Source organism: Archocentrus centrarchus, chromosome 5 (genome assembly GCF_007364275.1).
Source record: "Archocentrus centrarchus isolate MPI-CPG fArcCen1 chromosome 5, fArcCen1, whole genome shotgun sequence".
In the NCBI taxonomy this organism is placed as follows: domain Eukaryota; kingdom Metazoa; phylum Chordata; class Actinopteri; order Cichliformes; family Cichlidae; genus Archocentrus; species Archocentrus centrarchus.
In genome coordinates, this window is record NC_044350.1 from 26,549,824 (window position 1) to 26,568,844 (window position 19,021).

The window sequence follows — 19,021 nt, forward strand, 5'->3', positions numbered from 1 at the left end:
CGGGAATCCCGGGAAAAAGTTTATTTATTTTTTTATTTTAATTAGGCCTTCTGTAGCCTGTGTCGGCCTTAACCTATTCTGATATTGTAGAGGTAGCTTTCCAGCTATGTCCTGTTATGCCCAGTAGGGGGCAACGTTGGCTTGATTAACGCAATAAAACCTACATCTCGGCATTCGAGTGCTCGAGCTATGCGGTGTTGTATCGTTCCTCAACACTCCCTTAACAAATATAATTCGAATATTCCTCCATTGTACATGGAATTATACCAAGATATTTTACAACTGCTGGTACAAAACAATCCGGTTCATCTCCACAGCATTGATAAAGGCTCAGCCACGCTGTCGTGGCGACATCTGTTGCGCTATATCTCCACCAGTGGAACGCTGTAATAGTCATTGAAAAGTTAACTACCGTACTTCACTATAATATGGCATAACACAGGGCCTTGAGTAATGCACTACGACTTGGTCATTGCCATTCTGGCAACAGCAAATTTATAACACCGTGTCTGAGGGTTAAAGTAGGTTCGCTGTGAATCGTCTATTGAAAAACTGGCCAATCCTTATAGCCTAAAAAATATACATTTTACTCAACTCCATTTTAAAAGCGAAATATGTTAAAGCAATCTATTTCATGATCATTTCTTCACACATTAGGCCCGTATCCTAATTCATGATTGTTAGTAAGCGGCTGCAAACGAGGAAAAGAAACACTCGAAGTTAAACAGATATTTCTTTATTGTTCAGGGCAGGCATATTTTATAGGCTATATAATGCAATATAACAATATATAATAATATGAAATTATATAATACAAAATACCTTAGGGTAAACACATTGCCTACGATTTCAACAAATTAAAGAGGAAAAAAGTACAACTGTGTAATACCTCTATTAAAACGCTTGAGATGAAGGCTGAAGCCTTAAACGGAGGCTGAACGTGCCTGAAATGAAGAGTAATGCTTTTCGCATTAAACGAACCCTTCTCTCAATATTTCCTTAAATTTAACATTCTGAAGCTTTCTTTTCTTTCTGAAAGTCAAATCGACGCGCGCGACTTTTTTCCCGGTTTCCCGTCTAACGTTTCCCGGGAAACGGGAAATTGTTCTGATCGCATTTCCCGGGAATCCCGGATCCCGGGATTAAACCCTAGTAGGCGCACACTAATGTAAGCTGAGAATGCAAAGCCACAGCACCCTTTTTTCTCAGTGACAGTCTCCCACTAGGCAGTGGTAACCTCCCTCTCAGTTTGTCTACACTGCTCTGATCACATAAGTGAGATAGAAAACAAGTCATTGTAGTAGTAAAATAAATACATACTCATTGTTCAAGTGATACCCAAATGAGGGGCCTTTCTATGAATTTTCTAAATGTCTAAATCATGCAATTACTAATCGATAATCTGACAATCTTTATCTATATTTAGAATCGGAGGCAAATGTAATTATTTCCTAGCGTGGTACATGCGTGATGAATCCAAACCCATGCCCTAATTTGGAGGAAGTGGTTATGAGACAACAGAATCACCAAGTGACTGCTATCCAACTAGGGCTGCAACGATTCCTTGAGTAACTCAAATAATTAAATTATAAAAAAATCCTCAACACAAATTTGTTGCTTTGATGCTTCGATTAAACTCTGCAGCACTCAGGTGTCACCAGGTAAGCGGAGTGTTTCACCCACATTAGCAACATTTAAGTTTCCCCTTGTTTGGAAAAATTACCCTTTAACACCAAGTGGATCATCACTGACTTTCCCACTTTTCCATGACTTCACCGCTCTCTACACCCGTGTGTGTGTGTTGTGCTCGCTGGGCTGAGAATTTCAGCTGTTAGCTACCAGAATGGATGCTATCACCAGAGTTTGCTAGCGGGCACTGCCATTAGCACCACAATCATTTGGTAATGACAGAAAATCCAGTTCGGTAACGAGGGGCTCCATCAAAATATTTTTTTATGCTTTTTTTTTTTTTTTATCCCCGATTAGCAACTAAAAATAGCCCTGCAACCAAAACTTATTTAGAAGGACACTTGTGAATACAAAGCATTACAACAATATGCGCATGCAACCCCCAGTTTTTCAATAAAAACACTACCGAGATGGTGAGCTCAGGTGGAGCAAAAGGAAATATTTTTCTAGCATCCAAAGGAGCAGCACTTTTTCCTTTAACCATTATTAAACCTTTACTGGGAAACAGCTGGAATAGCCCTTCATCAACCATCTGATCAGCAAGTGTCAACATGAAGAAAAGAGAACTTTGTAGCTGCTCCATCAACTGCTCTTTGTTTCACACAGTGAAAAATCTGCAGTAAATCTATGTAAATTAAAATATGCAGATGAATAAGACAAAAGTATTTCTTATCTGATCACTTGATTAATCGATGGAATAATCAATAGAATACTTGATTACTAAAATAATTGATAGTTGCAGCCCTATATTGAACACGATTGTGCTCTCTATAATGTTGTACTGTACTGAATGTGCCATATTTTTTGTATATAATGAAGTATATAATGAATGATTAAATATAGATGCTTCTTCCATGAGAACACTGTGCGGCACTAATGGGCTGCAACCGAGGTCTGCAGCCTATAGCACACAAAATACTGTGAGACAGAAATAAAGAACAAAAATCATGGCAAAATGCCCACTTTGCACATATAAGGGGTCACCTTCTCATAGCTCTCCTCAGACTCAGTTTCAGAGTGGGGCTGACAATTGGTTTTAATTTCCCTCTGCAGAAAAGCGTTTTCCCCTCCCTCCCATCTGACATGCCTGGGGTACTAGCAGACTGGCAGTGCAGTACTGAGCATTTGTCAGCAAAGATTGACTTTTTTGCCCCATGAGGTGTCGATATGCTGCACCTGACAGGCCGCTGGCTCTGCGCAGTTTGCTTGCCTTGTTAAGTCTGACACTGACAAGAAGCGACTGGGTGAGAACTGACACACAGAGGAAAATCCACGGCTACAGCAAATATTTGATGATGTGATTTTCGCTGGATTGGAGATGGAAGCTAATGTTGACATTTGTATAACATCTGCACAGTTTGGTCGTCAGAGTCTGTCTCTCTCCCTGGTTTTATCTCTCACCTCTCTGTGCTTATCTATTTCTCACTCTTCTTGTTATGTTTGCACAGTAATAATGCTACCAGAAAAAAGCCTGAGTTTTCACACTAGTAAGAAGACTAAAACACTCTTCTAGAAAGAGAAGTTTGATCTGAAGAAAGACAGAAAGAAAGAAAATAGTGAGTGCCAAGCACAGTAAATTCCAGGTGCATGTTCCCTTACAATTTCCTGCTTGGCTTCACGTTGCCATATGCCAGCCATCAATTCACATATCAATGAGACAGATCAGTGTCACATATCTTGTTATATTGAAAGATTTTTTTAAGTCAACTTTCCATGAAGAGTTGATGTACAAATAAGTTTACACTGAAAGAAGCAGGAACATTTGAATCCCAATGGGAAACATACTGTATGAGAGAATGCATTATTCATTATTTCCATTTGGAAAACTTCTAAAACCACTAATGTAGTTTTAGCATAAGGTTACTGTGACTGTCTTTGTGCAAGAGATAAAATGTGTCACAGAGGGGACAGAGCAAACTATGAAACCATCCAGATGTTTGAAAAAGAAATTGAATAGTGAAAACTACGAAGGAGTATTAGGGCCACATTGAAAAAAAAAAATTAAATTGTGCATTTCGAGAATAAAGTCAAAATTTCGAGAATAAAGTCGTAATTTCGAGAAAAAAAGTCAAAATACTATTTCGAGAATAAAGTCAAAATTTCGAGATTAAAGTCGTAATTTCGAGAAAAAAAAGTCAAAATACTATTTCGAGAATAAAGTCAAAATTTCGAGAATAAAGTCGAAATTTCGAGAAAAAAGTCAAAACGTCAAGACGTCGTATTACATCCCACAGGCCATGAAATTAAGTGAGGAAAGTGACCACTACCTGCCAGAGTGTGAACATTAATGAAGAGAGAAGGTAAGTGAAGTGTTCATGTTGTATTGTTGACTGATAGCCACACGCGGTATGTAAATCTTGAGTACAATGCTATTCCTCCGCTCATAATCTCCCACATAAAAAGTGACAAGCAGCCAAAATCTACTGGCCAAGCTAGCTAAAATTGCAAGATGCTATCACAGACGGTACACTTTGTTTTTATTAGTTGTCATCATCTTAAACTAATTGCTTATGTTAACATCCTGTGACTCTTTTAGATCTGTTTAAAGGACCATACTCTGGAAGAGAACCGCTTCTCTGAAACTGACAAAAATGGCAATCACCGTGACAGATTTCCTACGTGATCGGGGGGTTCCAGAAGAAGCACTCACACTAATCGAGGAGCAAAAGGTGCGATGTGACAGAGACACAGACAGGGTAGCCAACTATAACCTGCAAGTGAATCATGGTATTCTCTGAGAATGCAACCGGGGAAAAGTGTATGCTATAATAACTTAAGATGCAGAGGCCCCGCAAATTAGGTCATTTCAATATAACAGCCAGTTTTCATTTGCATTTTTAGGGATTTTATATTCAGGCTTTTCTTCCACTACCACTTGTAAATGCTCCACTGTAAAAAATGTCAATCTATTATTTATGATATGACAATGATATACAACAGAGGTGAATGAAAGACTATACAGATATATCCATACATTGTTGGACTGGGATAGTTTGGTGACTGTTTTTCTTCAATATTGACTTGGTTGCGAAATGATAGAAATAGGACACACCTAGTTAACTACTTACTAGTTTAAATACATCAATCCTTCCATTTTCTGCTTATCTTGTTGCTGTCATTCTTTCAGCTGCTCCCTTGTTCATAACGGGTTGCCACAGCAAATGGAAATACATATTTTATCTTTAAGATTTTTACACCAGATGCCCTCCCTGACACAACTATTCCTGGGATGTTAATATACCATTAATGGATTTAATGCAAGTTATTGCATTTTAATATTTAATTTAGCCATATAAGATGATAGTTTGTGGTTCTAAATTTAGTGGGCTATTTTTGTTGTTTGAATGAATTTGAATGTTTGAACTTTAAATTTAAATTCATTTGAATAATTTTGTTGGTATATTTCTACAAATTACATTTATTTTGAGGGCAGAAAGGTGGTGTGGTGGTTAGAACTGTTGTCTCATAGTGAGACGGTCTGGGTTCGAGTCCACCTTGGCAAACCTTTTTGCGTGGAGTTTGTGTGGGTGTTCTTCAGTTTTCTTTCACAGGCCAAAGACATGCACTTAGTGGGGTTAGGGTTCTATTTAGGATTTTAAATTGCCCATAGGTGTGAATGGTTGTCTCTCTCTCTCTCTCTCTCTCTCTCTCTCTCTCGCTCTCTCTCTCTCTGTGTTAGCCCTGCTACAGGCTGGCAACCTGTACAGGGTGTACCCTGCCTTCTGCTCTAAGAAAAGCTGAAGAAAATGGGTGGATGGACATTTACATTTAATTTACTTATCTCCCAAAGTCACAAATTGCACACAAAGGTTAGGCTACATTCATAACATACAAATCATTTGCTATATAATCAACCATTTAGTATAATGACCTGAGTAAGATGCCATGAGTTTGTTCAAATGAATTTGCAGATTCTTTCCAAAGTTTTCTGCATACATATGACAAATGATCCTTATCGTGGTTTTCCTATTCTTCACAGATCGACAGGGATGTCATCTTGCTTATGGACGATTCAGCTTTGGCTAACTACATTCCCTCATATGGAGACAGAATTGCTCTTTTTAATTTTTGCAAAAATCAGAAACCTGTCTCAAAGCGAAAAATGGGCCTTTTTTAAAAGCTCAGAGAAAAAATGAAACTAAGAAAGGAAACCAAACAAAGTGAAGAGGAGCCTAAAACCTCTAAATCCAACTCTAGACGAAGAGTCATTAGACGGACTGTTGAGATAGGTTGGATACACCAAGACAATACTGAAATCAAACAGGTTAGAGCAAAGCAAGGAGGAGGGACCAGAAAAGTTGTTATGAACATCAGTGGTGGATATAATGACATCCTGAAAGAAGGGAAAAGTCTTTTTTTCCCAAATGGTGTTTCAAGTAAAGGCCATGAATCAGACTTCACATTTGATGTTTGGGATTTTCAGCAAAATTCCTTATCTGGTGACATCTCAATTGGCACAATATATGACACCATCAAACTTCCCATGCTGCGTTTCTACATTGCCACAAAGCAACAATCAGTTGTAGATGTTTCTTCTACTGAATCAGAACACACTGATGTTAATTCTAACTTTGATGGCCAGGATGACATTATTGAATTTTCTGACAGCCAGTCCTTTTCTTCGGCACCCAATTACTCAGATAATGATCAGGACAGTCCTCATCAGCAAGTTGCCTCTGACCAGTCAATTGTTACAAATCAGCCAGTCACCACAGATCCCATGGTGGCTTCAGAGGTCCATTTTATCTTACCAGAGATATTATCAGATGATGCAGTTGTTCTTCACGACTATGTAACACTGGGAGAAAATCCACATAATATCTCTGACCCAGAAATTACATTTGGCCCAAATCCAGAAGATGATTTTGATAATGCTGACACACTGATTTATCAGCCTGAAACACCTGACCATTCACCTCAAACAAAAATGCTAACCATACACCACGCAAATTGTTTCAATGATATGATTGAAGCATTTTCTGACCCAGACACTCTGACTACACAACTGACAGTGAGGCGACTACTTCCAGATAATTCTGAGGAAGCTGGTAGTGGCTCAGGGATACTCAGAGATATCTTTAGTGCCTTTTGGCAAGAATTCTATGATCGTTGCACTCTTGGTACATCGGTGAAAGTGCCCTTCATCAGACATGATTTCAAGGCTGACACCTGGAAAGCTATTGGCAGAATTTTCTTGAGAGGATACCAAGATTGCCACTACCTTCCCATCAAGCTTGCATCCCCTTTTGTTGAGGAGATGTTATTTGGAGTAGTGTACAGTGACCTGACAGAAGTCTTTCTTCAGTTTGTAAGCTGCCAGGAGCGAGAGATCCTCAGACAGGCTTTACAGGACTTCTCTTCCATTGAAGCTGATGACCTTCTTGAGGTCCTTGACAACTATGAGTGCAGAAGAAGAGCCTCAGCAGAAAATCTACAATCAATTTTGATTGAAATTTCACACAAAGAACTTGTGCAAAAGCCAATGTTTGTAATTGATTGTTGGAGGGATATTGCAAAACCACAAATCAGTCTGCATTATGAGAAGCTAAGGAAGATGTACGATGACCTTAAACCCACATCTAAAAAGGTGACAAGGCTGTTAAAGTTTCCAGGTGATATGACAGCAAAGCAAAAAGAGGTTGAGCATCATCTCAAAAGGTATATCAGAGAACTCAATGAAGAAAAACTAGGGAAGTTTCTGAGATTCTGCACAGGTTCTGATTTGATTGTGTCAGACAGTGTCACTGTGGAGTTTACAGTAATGTCTGATTTTACAAGACGTCCAATAGGACGAACATGTGGCATGTTCCTACAGCTACCTGATAGCTACGAAAATTTCCCTGACTTTCGTGCTGAATTCAACGAAATTCTTGAAAGCAACATTTGGGTGATGGATATTGTGTAGCATTATTATGTGGCCCCTTAGCCATAATTCTGGCTATGCTGTTGCCAGGCTAATAAGTTTAAAATGGTGAAAAAGATCACAGCCTTAGTTAACCGATAGAAACACCTACAACTGTTTATTTCCTTTTCTTAGGTGTACTTTGTCTTCAAGTCTCATCTGTTCTGTCCGGTTATACTAGTGGCCTATACTGGACTTTTTTGATATCTGTTTTTACAGGGCCACTTCAAGTACATTTCTCACAAGCTGGGTTCTAAGCTATCAGCAACTGCATATCTGTTTTAAAAGGTGCTGAATTGGAAATGACATGTCTTTGTGTGTAGATGTTATTACAAAATTGTAATAAGTGATTCATATAAAATAAATGTAAATAACAGACAGTTAGGACCTTATTGATACTTTTCAAATCTTCACTGACAAAATATTGTTGGATTGAATCTGCACTTGATATGGTAGGTGAGCATCATATTTTATTTAAAGTTATTGTAAAATAAAACCAACATGTGCAGACTCTTGTGAATAGACACGTTTACATCTGTTCTAAGCAGCTACAGCAAGCTAATGTGAATACCAATTACATCCTCCAAGGGATTCCTATGCTTTTCAATTGGCTAATCAATATTTGTGAATGTGCACATGTAAGATTTCCCGTTCATGTGACATTTCCCATTGTTACATCTTCAGGGTTTTATGTTGCTTAGTATGTTCATAATTTAGACAATGTATTTTTTCTTCATATAGTCACTGAACTGCATTGAACTGCTGCTGCAAAAATGTATTTCAGTTTTGTGCCTTAGGATATGGTTTCCCAAGTACACACAGGACAACTGTGATGAAGCCACAAGTTTTACATGATTGATCTGTAACTGCACAAATCATATTAATTCTGGGAGTATGCCATGCTATTTTTTTTTAATTTTTTTTGTCATTTTAAAGTAATGGAAATTGTTATTTCTTTTTATGTTATCTTAATTTTCTTTACAAATGCACCAAAGAATGTTCATAATTTGATGTTTTTAAAAGTGCACCAGTTTCATTTCTGTATGATCTGTTTAACAATCAGTTAAGTTAATAATCAAGACTTAATAGCTAGTTGATAGCACAAAAAGTTAGTGAAATAAAGAGTTTTCTATTTAAAGATTTTGTGTCTAGTGACTGGCACCTGAGTAATTTTGCAGGAAATTAAGTGCACATTGCATCCTCTACAATACAATCTTTTAATACTCCAGCATGTTGTGCCATTGTTACAGACAATATTCTTGTAGACTGTTATGGTAACCTTCATGTTGAGTCAGTCCTTGACAGTTTAACACAAATTAAATTGAAGAATAAAAGCATAATTAACCCACCACAAATTATTTCAGCCTTCATATATACATCGCTCCTTCACAGCAAACACTGATTAAGGTAGTCAGAGGGGAAAAAAGGAATACTTTCATTGTGAAAATAAAGTTTTACAAGTAGGCCCATGTTATGGGTAGAAATAGCTTTTATACTCTGTTAAATTGTCCACATTTAGAGGACTTCATGGTTTCAGTACCAGGCTTCTGAAATCTGACAGCTCACACCAATTAACGTCCTTAGAGGACTATCCTGCCTTAAATATTTAGCAGTATTTCATTTCTTAGTAACAAGTACAATTCAGCAGCAGAAAATGCATCTCTTGGAGCATCCCATCCTTTTTCCTGCATTAGAAGACAGCAGAGATCAAATACAGTTTCATCACAGGGGTACTGGCTTTTGGGGGTGCACTCCTCCTTACATAGGGCCAGCTCCTCCAAATCAATAGTCTTAAGACAGTCTTCAGCGCCATGCATCTCTGGAAGTGTGTACATCAAAACAGGACGGCCTCCAGTCACCCCGTGACCCGCCTTTGGCCTTATTTTGTGGGAATTCCAGGTTGTCACGACTTCATTAAGTTCGTCCTGAATAAAAAGATAACGAAAACATCATACTGAAGCTTTTAATTTTTCTGTTGCTGCTGTTGCGCGCATAGTCCTAATAAAAATAGTCAGGTGTGCGAATTTTTTGAGAATTATGCGCTCCAATACCAAATATTAATATTCCAAATATGCTCTAATTAAAACAATGCTGACTTTATGATGGAAGATGTGGATAACGAAAGCAAGGGTAATGAGCTCGGAAACGTACCTGAACAAGGTTTAGGAAGCAGAACTGAATTAAGCTTTTATCCAAAAAATCACCGGAGAAATGCCCATCATCTTGGAGAGTTTGGAAAAGATTGATCCAAAACTGTGCACTTTGTTTTCTCAAGATTCCCCACCAAAACTCAATACGCTGGTTTGCGGTGCTGCGCCCATAGACAAAACTTCGGTCTCTTGCAAAACTGTCAGTGTGGTTCCTTCGCAAAAAGACAAGCATGTTTTCAACATGTCCATTTTCTGTCCCCCTGTCAGCGCGCAGACGCTCCGGACATCCTCCCAAGCGCGCAATAGATGTGATGAAGTAATCAGCAATCACCTTTGGGTCGTTGTTTGTTCTGTAGGCTTCCATCCACACAACATAGCGACTAAAACCATCAATGCAGCCATTGATGCCAATGCCATAGGGCTTCAGTTTATCGTACGAATCCATGTGCCACAGAGGATTTGGGCCTTTATTACGGTAATGCCTGCGTCTCAGACGGCGCGCCCGCCTGAGCTCCACACCTTCAGGATCAAACAACTTGATCAGCTGCCTTATTGTGTCTTGTGATGCAACATACCCCCTCTGTAATGCACGAAGGTGTAACCACCGATATCCTTGCATCTGTCCGTTGCCAGCTATTTCATTTTGCACAAATCCGGACAATTCTTCCAAATCTGTGTGATTTTTCCTTCTGACTAGACACAGATTTCTGCACCATCTCTTCAACGTCCTTATACTTATAACTACACCGTGTTTATGCGCTAAAAGAGAAAGAATTTCCTTATTACTAAAACCGATTTTGAAATATAGTTTCACTAACTCATCCACGCAAGGCATACTGGAGAGGGTATAGCAGACGTCGCGTGGCAGCTGTTTGACTTGAAACGACTTTATTCTCGAAATTTCGACTTTATTCTCGAAATAGTATTTTGACTTTTTTCTCGAAATTAGGACTTTATTCTCGAAATTTTGACTTTATTCTCGAAATAGTATTTTGACTTTTTTTCTCGAAATTACGACTTTATTCTTGAAATTTTGACTTTATTCTCGAAATGCACATTTTAATTTTTTTTTTCAATGTGGCCCTAATACTCCGTCGTAGAAAACAGATGAACTGAATGCAAAATCACTCCCTGTAGTAACCTGCACAAACATGCCACAGTCTGCCTTTGACATAAGGAAGCAAGGACAGAATAGAAAGGGAGAGGGAATGTTAAAAGTGAGTACTGTAGCCTGTTTTGTGTGTGTGTGTGTGTGTGTGTGTGTGTTTTTTTTTCCCCACAGAGTCTGGGTGGTTCCAGTGGGGGCATGAGAACACAGTAATGACTTTAATAAAGAGGACTTGTTCTTAATTGAGATTAGATTTCTGTTTTATCTAGCTGCCAAATCAAGTATCCTTTAGTTCCAGTCTGAATGGCGTCTCATTGTGGTCCATTATGTGGTTGATCGACCATGTTAATTTAAACTGCATGCCATCAGTTAGCTGGTATAATTCTCAGAGAAGTGGAGAGCCCCTTTAGTTTTATCATATCAGAAGAGGATTTTTTTTCCCCCTGTTTTCTTGGTTACAACCAGCCACAATCAGTATAAGATTATATGTTTTTGTAAGGTGTACATAGATGTTTACACTGATGTGCTTCATGTGTTCTGCCTCCCTGCTATGTGGTACAGAGAGATTAGCAGGAAAGCATTGCTACACTTTTTGCTGTCTTTTCTACATGCCAACGTGACCATGTGATTATGTTGGACAGACTGTATGTTTGACAGTCTGAGTGCCCCCCCCCCCCCCCCCCCCCCCCCCTTCATGGCAGACTAGCGTGCCTTTTAGTGCAATTACATGGGCTTCTACACATCAATTAGCAATCCAATTAAGTCTTGATGTGATGAATAGCGGTGAATAGGAGTGGAGGAGCTACTGATCTTGCTAATAATGATCTTGCTGATTAGACTGATCAGTCAGTGGTTAAAAAGACAGACATCCCAAGGTCATCAATTAACACACAGAAGAAGCAGTAGTAAGAAAGAGAAGAATGCTGATATGCAATGTTTCCATTGCTAAATGTAAGCAGTATGAAAATGATAGTTTGTACGCAGTATAGAGCCTAATAGATATTTATTTATAGTGAAAAGCACAATACAGTGTTTTTACTGCACAGTCTTTATGAGGCAGTGACTTATCTGTGACAGACAAATGAATAATATGTTTTAATATTATTCCTGAGTTGATTAAATTAAAATTAATGTACTTTAGTGCAATTCAGCTTCTCTGTCCAAATATGTTGTGCAGTTCATTTGTCATTTTCTTGTATTTGGCACTTCTTTCTTGTGTTTATGCTCTAAATTTAATTTGTAACTTTGCTCATTTTACATAAAGTATATTTTGTTTATGTTTATGAACCTGTTCACTCTACCAGTGGTTTAATATTAAATTGTTGCAGAACTTTTTCTACATATCACCTTTAAAAGCTCATCGAGACTTTATCCAGAAAACGTACACAATTTTTCATCCTTGACAGTCCGCATTTACTATATATATCAATAGTTCTTCTGCAGCTGTTTTTAGTAATCTTGAAGTTGTTAAACCGTTCTTATTCTGATTAATGAACTAATATACTTTTCAGCCGTTTTAACCTTTTTGTACTTATATCACCTTTTGAGCACCAAACACTTTGTTAATATTTGAAAGTTCACACATACTCTGTTACTCTGGATGACGGGTTAACTCCATTAGGGTAAGGTGACTTGAACCTAATAAAATTTTTTTTCTGTCCCTTCCTACGCTGTCAAGGTCTGATTACATACTTTAGTGCAGTATTCAGAATTTAATTATTACACAAAAAGGGAAAAAGAGACATAATATGTAGAACTTACAATATTGCATTATTGATCTGTGAAGAATAAAACTGAAAGAAAACAGTTAATTGATAGGACTATTTAAGTCAACATAAAAACCTTGAAAACTGCACTAAATTCTTCGTGTATCTGTAAAAAAACTCAAGAAAAATTCGAAACTACAGACAAACAACAACTAGAGCCCTGCATGGCGAGGTGGCAAGTTTTATAGCTTTTTTGTCATATTTAATAGTTCCTAATAAAAATGTGCTTAATTAATTTAACCCCCCCCCCCCAAAAAAAAAAACAAACAAACAAAAAAAACATTAACTTATAATAATAAAGTGGCAAAAAATCAGCTGCAACATCTCTGAAATTTATCCATAACCATCCACTTTATATGCTGCTCAAATAAATTAAAGGAACACTTTTTAATCAGCGTATAGCATTGAGTCAGTTAAACTTTTGGGATATTGATCTGGTCAGTTAAGCAGCAGAGGAGGTTGTTAATCAGTGTCAGCCACTTTGGTGTTAATAAAATAACAACAGGTGCACTAGAGGGGCCACAATGAGATAACCCTGAAAACAGGAATGATTTTACAGGTGGAGGCCACTGACATTTTTCTCTACTCATCTTTTGACTGTTATTTCACTAGTTTTGCATTTGGCTAGGGTCAGTGTCACCAGGCAATACCTGGACCCCACAGGTAGTCCAACTCTTCCAGGATGGCACATCAATATGTGACATTAACAGAAGGTTTGCTGTGTCTCCCAGTACAATCTCAAGAGATTGGAGGAGATTCCAGGAGACAGGCAGTTAATCTAGGAGAGCTGGACAGAGCCGTAGAAGGGCCTTAACCCATCACCAGGACCAGTATCTGCTCTTTTGTGCAAGGAGGAACAGGATGAGAACTGCCAGAGCCCTGTAAAATGACCTCCAGCAGGCCACTGGTTGAATGTCTCTGACCAAACAATCAGATTTTATGAGGGTGGCCTGAGGGCCTGATATCCTTTAGTGGCTCCTGTGCTCACTGCCCAGCACCATGGAGCCTTATTGGCATTTGGCAGAGAATACCAGAATTGGCAGGTCCACCACCAGCACGCCCTGAGCACACATGACAGACGTGAAAGGGTCTGGAGAAGAGGTGGAGAATGTTATGCTGCCTGTAACATCACTCAGCATGACCAGCTTGGTGGTGGGTCAGTGATGGTATGGGGAAGAATATTCATGGAGGGATGCCCAGATCTCTACAGCCTAGACGATGGCACCCTGACTGCCATTAGGTATCAGGATGAAATTCTTGGACCCACTGTCAGACCCTACGCTGGTGCATAGGGTCTGACCCTGGGTCCTGGGTTCCTCCTGGTGCATGCTAATGCCTAGCCTCATGCAGGAAGTTCCTGGAGGATGAAGGAATTGATACCATTGACTGGCCCCCATGCTCACCTAACCTAATTCCAATAGAAAACATCTGGGACATTATGTTTCAGCCCATCCAGTGCCACCAGGGTGTACCTCAGACTGTCCGGGAGCTCAGTGATGCTCTGAGGAGAAGGTGTCCTGAGGAGATCCCTCAGGACACCTTCTGTTGTCATATTAAGAGCATGCCCCACATTGTCAGGCATCCATACAAGCACGTGGGGGGTCATACAATCTACTGAGTACCATTTTGAAATTTTGGCAAAATGGACTAGTATGTGGCATCATTTTTGCACTTTTATTTTTGGGATTTCTTTAAATTAAGCCCTCTATAAGTTGAAAATTTCCATTTCCATCAAATGGTGTGGCATCCTTTCATTCCTAACACAGTACTAGCTATACTGATCCGATCTGATGAGATCTGATCCTTTATTTTTTTTTTTTGAGCGCTGTTTACAATATTTATTTCCATGTCAGTACTTCAGCATTTAGTTTTTAGATGATCTGCCAAAGGACAGCGACAGAGGCCATGATGAGGTGCTCATCCATCCACCCACAATTCATAACAACCACTACTGCTCTTATAGTATATTTAATCATACTTGCACACAGTGATCACCTAACGGTTCTTCACCCAAATTGTACTTGATCGTGTTATTTCATGTGTCATACAATCTTGTGAAAAACTACACCCCATGTTTCAAAATCTTGAAGCCACCTTTAGCAGCAATAACTTGAAAATTGTCTTCTCTATGACTATCAGTCTCTAACATCTGTGTGGATGAATTTTGGCCCATTTTCTATATAACAGTTTCAGTTCATTGAGGTTTGTGGGCATTTGTTTATAAACAGCTCTTTCAAGGTCCCGCTGCAGCATTGGTCTGGACTTTGACTAGGCCGTAGGAAAACCTTGAGTCTTTTTTTTTTTTTTCCCAGCCATTCTGTTGTAGATTTCCTGGTGTGCTTGGAATCATTGTCCTGTTGCTTTGCCTAATTTGGGCCAAACTTATGACCAAATATCTCCACTGTGGTGCTGTCTGACCAAAGGACATTGTTCCAGAGGCCTTGTAGTTTGTTCAGATGCAAATTTACAAACTTAAGCTGGCTTGCCATGTTCTTTTTAGAGAGAAGATACTTTCCCCTGGTAATCCTTCCAAACATGCCATACTTATTCTTTTTTTAAACTTACATTAAATATGCTAAACAAGGCCTGTAGAGTTGTTGTTTTTTTTTTTTTTGCAACTTCTTTGAGCATTGCATGGTCTGACCTTGCTGGGACATCCACTCCTGGAAAGACTGACAATGTGGCAACACCCACCAGAACACCAAGTGCCAAAAGTGTCTGCTTTTATAGAGGTTGGTGGCTGATGGTCAGTTAATCAAGTGCATTTGATTGGGAGCACTTGTCCCCTCTTAATTGCTATATATGTAGTAAGGTTGTGCTTAAATTTTCACTGCATAGAATACTGCAGAAATTTCCTTTGTCACATTATTGACATTCTAGTTTAACTTTTAGCAACTGTGCAGCTTCACAGAGAGAAAATTGTATGCTATGTAATTACAGTGTTTCATATTTTGGCCCTTTGCAAAAAAAAAAAAAAAAAAAGCACTTCTAAAATGCCACACAAATCATCATCTTTTCCTTGTAATGAGCCATAAAAATTATGGCAGAATTAAAATAGTGATCTCTTTCAGTTATATTTATTACACATGTGTATAGACTAAGTCTAGTCTTATCCACTGTCCTAAAGGATTTACTGTATCTAAAGGTGATGAATGAAATGTTGACTTTAATTTTAGTGTAGTATGACTAATGCAAGTAGACAGAGTATACTTGTGTTAAACATACTTGGGTAGACGTGCATTTGTTCATACTGTCATACATTCACCCTTTGTGGACAAAAGTAAGTCCCCATAATTTAATCCATGGTGAATTAGACTAAAGTTATGTTTAGGTTATGGTAAAGCTCAAGAATATAAGTTTTATAAGTTAATATAAGTTTATATATTCTTTGCCGTGGTAGAAGTGCAATTCCCCCCCCCCCCCCCCCTCTTAGTGTGCCTGTATGTGTGCTTGTGTAGGTGTATGCGCATGTGTAAATATTGTGTTTACACAATGTAATTTGCTGTTCTGTTTGTCTTTGCTGTTCAGTGCAAAAACCTGGGGGAGCTCATCATCAGAATTACTGAAGTGGATTTCATGCACTTACAACTTGACCTGCATTTTTATACACCTTTATGTGGATTGTACAGAACAATAGCTTTTTTTGTTATTTTATGCTGCAACAGAACAACAAATATGCAATACTACACTGCAGCTGTAAGTTCAGCCCAAGCCATTGTTGGGAAAAGTGAAAAAAACATTGCATTTTACAGACTACACCTGATTACACAACCGTAAACAAAAACACTAATAGTGGAATAGTGGAAGTAGAAGAATTTTTTTTTTATCTTAGTTTTGAAATTATTTTTTATTGGCAACTGCTTCTTACATTGAGGTCCTCTCCTTAAAAATCATTACACATGGTGCCAGGGTGGCTCAGTGGGTGAGCAGGTGACTGTGTTCGACACATGGCTGTGTTGCAGGCGGTCTGGGTTCCTGTCTGGCCTGTGGCTGCTTGTCTTCCCCTGTATCTCTCCCTACTTTTCTTGTCTCTCTTCACTGTACACTATCCAATAAAGGCATAAAAAAGTCAAAACAAATCTTAAAAAAAAATAAATAAATGCATTAGCTTATAAAACACACAACAAAAAATAATTGCTTCATCACATTAGCATTAAAGATATTTGTGCTCCTGATTAACTAAGCACTCCATGTTTAGCCAAACTGATTTTCAGGAAGGTTGTTACGATTTAAAACAGTGCGAGATTTCAACATTGCCTTACTCTTTACATACTTCACAAACCAGCACCAGTCTCTGCAAGCCAGTTACCCAGATTAGGTTGTATTTTTTCTCAGAAGTAATGGTAACTATATTTTTAAATAACTCTACTTTGAATTGAGCAATGCATTTTAGTTCATAAACTAAATCATTAGTAATCCCAAATGTAATTTGTGACAACAACTAGAAAACAAATGGTAGATAGGTGGTGTAGAATGTACAATGTTTTACGTAAAAACTAATGTGGTGGAAGTACTCCTCCTGGAGTTTGCAGTAGATTTAACAGCTAAATGGGTGTCTTATGAGGTGAGAGCAATGATATTTAATGATTGGCATTATTGCAGTTTCTATTATTTATGAAAATATAATCTGTTTTATATGTTAGTGATATATAAGCGCTGTATCCCATGGTAACAGAATTTAAAATGTTAATAAAGGCAAAGAAGAGTATGCAGTGCCTCAACAATATAAGAGCAGAACTTTGTTGAATCATCAATGCACTTTTTTATTATTATTCCAGGACCTTAACTATATGTTCTAATGGTCCCCTTTTCAGTGACTCATCTTTGTATATCTATGTCTACATTATGCTTGAATTAAAAGTTTCTCCATGGTAGTATCTATAAAAACCAGGCACATAAAAATCAAAATGACACAAAAGAATATCATTGTAATTCATGAAGTAGGAATAAGAGATTAAGAGATTGCGGACTTTATTCATCGGGTTAATAAACACTTTCCAGTGGCTACTATTAGCATAATTCTGTACACCTCTATTACTGATGTTTCACCTGACCACAGATAGTTTCATCACTACAAATGAGCAGATGAACTGACATCTATCTAACAACATCCCTGGCAACATAATTTAACTTGTTGAAATCTCCTAAAATGAATAGATTTTTTAAATGTGGGTTTACGGACATGTTTCTTTACTTAAAAGACTGAAAAACTTTATAAATCCATGATACTTTTTTTCTAGAATATGTAACTAAATGTATTCACTAGGCTACAACACAACAAGCATTCTCAACATGTACAGATGTGCAATCAGCACAACATCCACTAATAACTAGTGAAAAAAGTTTCCTTTGCAAGAATGGATGAGATGTGTTCTCTGCTAAAAATGGTCGTCTGCTGATATTGCTGCATTGCTGTGGGATGTGTTTCTCAATAGCAAATTAATCGCGTTTTTGTCAGTGACCGATACTGTTACAAAGATGGGTAAATCAGAGCTGATGCATCAAAATTATTTCTTCATTGATTTTTACAACCATTAGTTTTTAAGTATTATTTTAAATAACACCTCAGAATATTTTTAGTTTTAATCATTTTAATCCGGAATATTCTGCATCTATGAAGCAAATTTTCCTAAAAGAAAGACAGTTTTTTGTGGCTGCCAAGCTTACATTTGTCAGTTTATGAGTTTTCACAGTGCTGAGTTCCAACAGATTCTGGCACGGTGAGCACTTGGACCTGTAGCGTCTGGAAGTCCACCCCATACATAGCAGTTTCTTCTATACACGCAAACAAAGAAAAGAAAAAAACTTAAGCTAAAAGATATGAGACTCTCATTAGGCATGATTTAAGAGGCTCACGCAGGGTGCATCTCCACAGTATCAATATAACATTTTAAGAGCTGTGTGGATTTTTGATTACCACGGTTGGGGGTGAACCTTGATTTATTTATTTATTTATTGCAATCTTTTCAGAGTTATGATTGCAAGTCCACATGCTAAGAGTCGCTGTTGCCAACAAGCATTAATTTTGCATTCCATTGTTCTGGTGAGAAAAGCATTACTTTACAAGGTTTCTTAAAAGGGGACTATCTGTCATCTCAAAGACACTAATAATTTACTGAAAACTTTTATTATTTTCTTTAGAGGCCAAACACTCCTATCTGTATATGTATATTGTGCTTTTTTTTTCTTGCCACAGAGAACAGAAGCTGTCATAATACAAATATATTTGAAGGGAAAAAAGTGGTGTTAACATCCCTGAATATAGGTTACAGCATGGCCAGTATTTCTGAGAAGCATGAGAATGTGCTATAGCCATCCAGCTTTCTGTTCCTTTCTTGTGACATATCTCAAGATTTAAGCACTACACAAGGAGCGACCGCCCCATGAGTCTCCAGTTCAAATCTGA

The 19,021-nt window shown here is 38.1% G+C and overlaps 2 protein-coding genes across 2 annotated transcripts; one reads left to right on the forward strand and one right to left on the reverse strand.

Moving 5' to 3' along the window:
• The first annotated feature begins 3,920 nt into the window (after window positions 1-3,920).
• On the forward strand, window positions 3,921-7,594 carry LOC115779980 (uncharacterized). Its single transcript, XM_030728890.1, has 3 exons — window positions 3,921-3,989; window positions 4,226-4,358; window positions 5,669-7,594. The coding sequence occupies exon 3, from the start codon at window positions 5,822-5,824 to the stop codon at window positions 7,592-7,594; it is 1,773 nt and encodes a 590-aa protein (XP_030584750.1). The 5' UTR covers window positions 3,921-3,989; window positions 4,226-4,358; window positions 5,669-5,821.
• Window positions 7,595-8,694: 1,100 nt separating this feature from the next.
• On the reverse strand, window positions 8,695-10,360 carry LOC115779981 (uncharacterized). The gene is made up of 2 exons (XM_030728891.1): window positions 9,743-10,360; window positions 8,695-9,516 (listed from the first exon to the last, which is right to left on the reverse strand). The coding sequence occupies exons 1-2, from the start codon at window positions 10,358-10,360 to the stop codon at window positions 9,190-9,192; spliced, it is 945 nt and encodes a 314-aa protein (XP_030584751.1). The 3' UTR covers window positions 8,695-9,189.
• Between the last annotated feature and the right edge of the window lie 8,661 nt (window positions 10,361-19,021).

What these genes read in the sequence shown, in the direction of transcription:
- LOC115779980 (XM_030728890.1), top strand. Translation starts at nt 5,822, where the DNA reads ATGAAACTAAGAAAGGAAACCAAACAAAGTGAAGAGGAGCCTAAAACC.
- LOC115779981 (XM_030728891.1), bottom strand. Translation starts at nt 10,360, where the DNA reads ATGCAAGGATATCGGTGGTTACACCTTCGTGCATTACAGAGGGGGTAT. An exon ending in GCTTCCTAAACCTTGTTCAG is followed by an intron (nt 9,517 to 9,742) that starts GTACGTTTCCGA and finishes CTTTTTATTCAG; the next exon opens with GACGAACTTAATGAAGTCGT.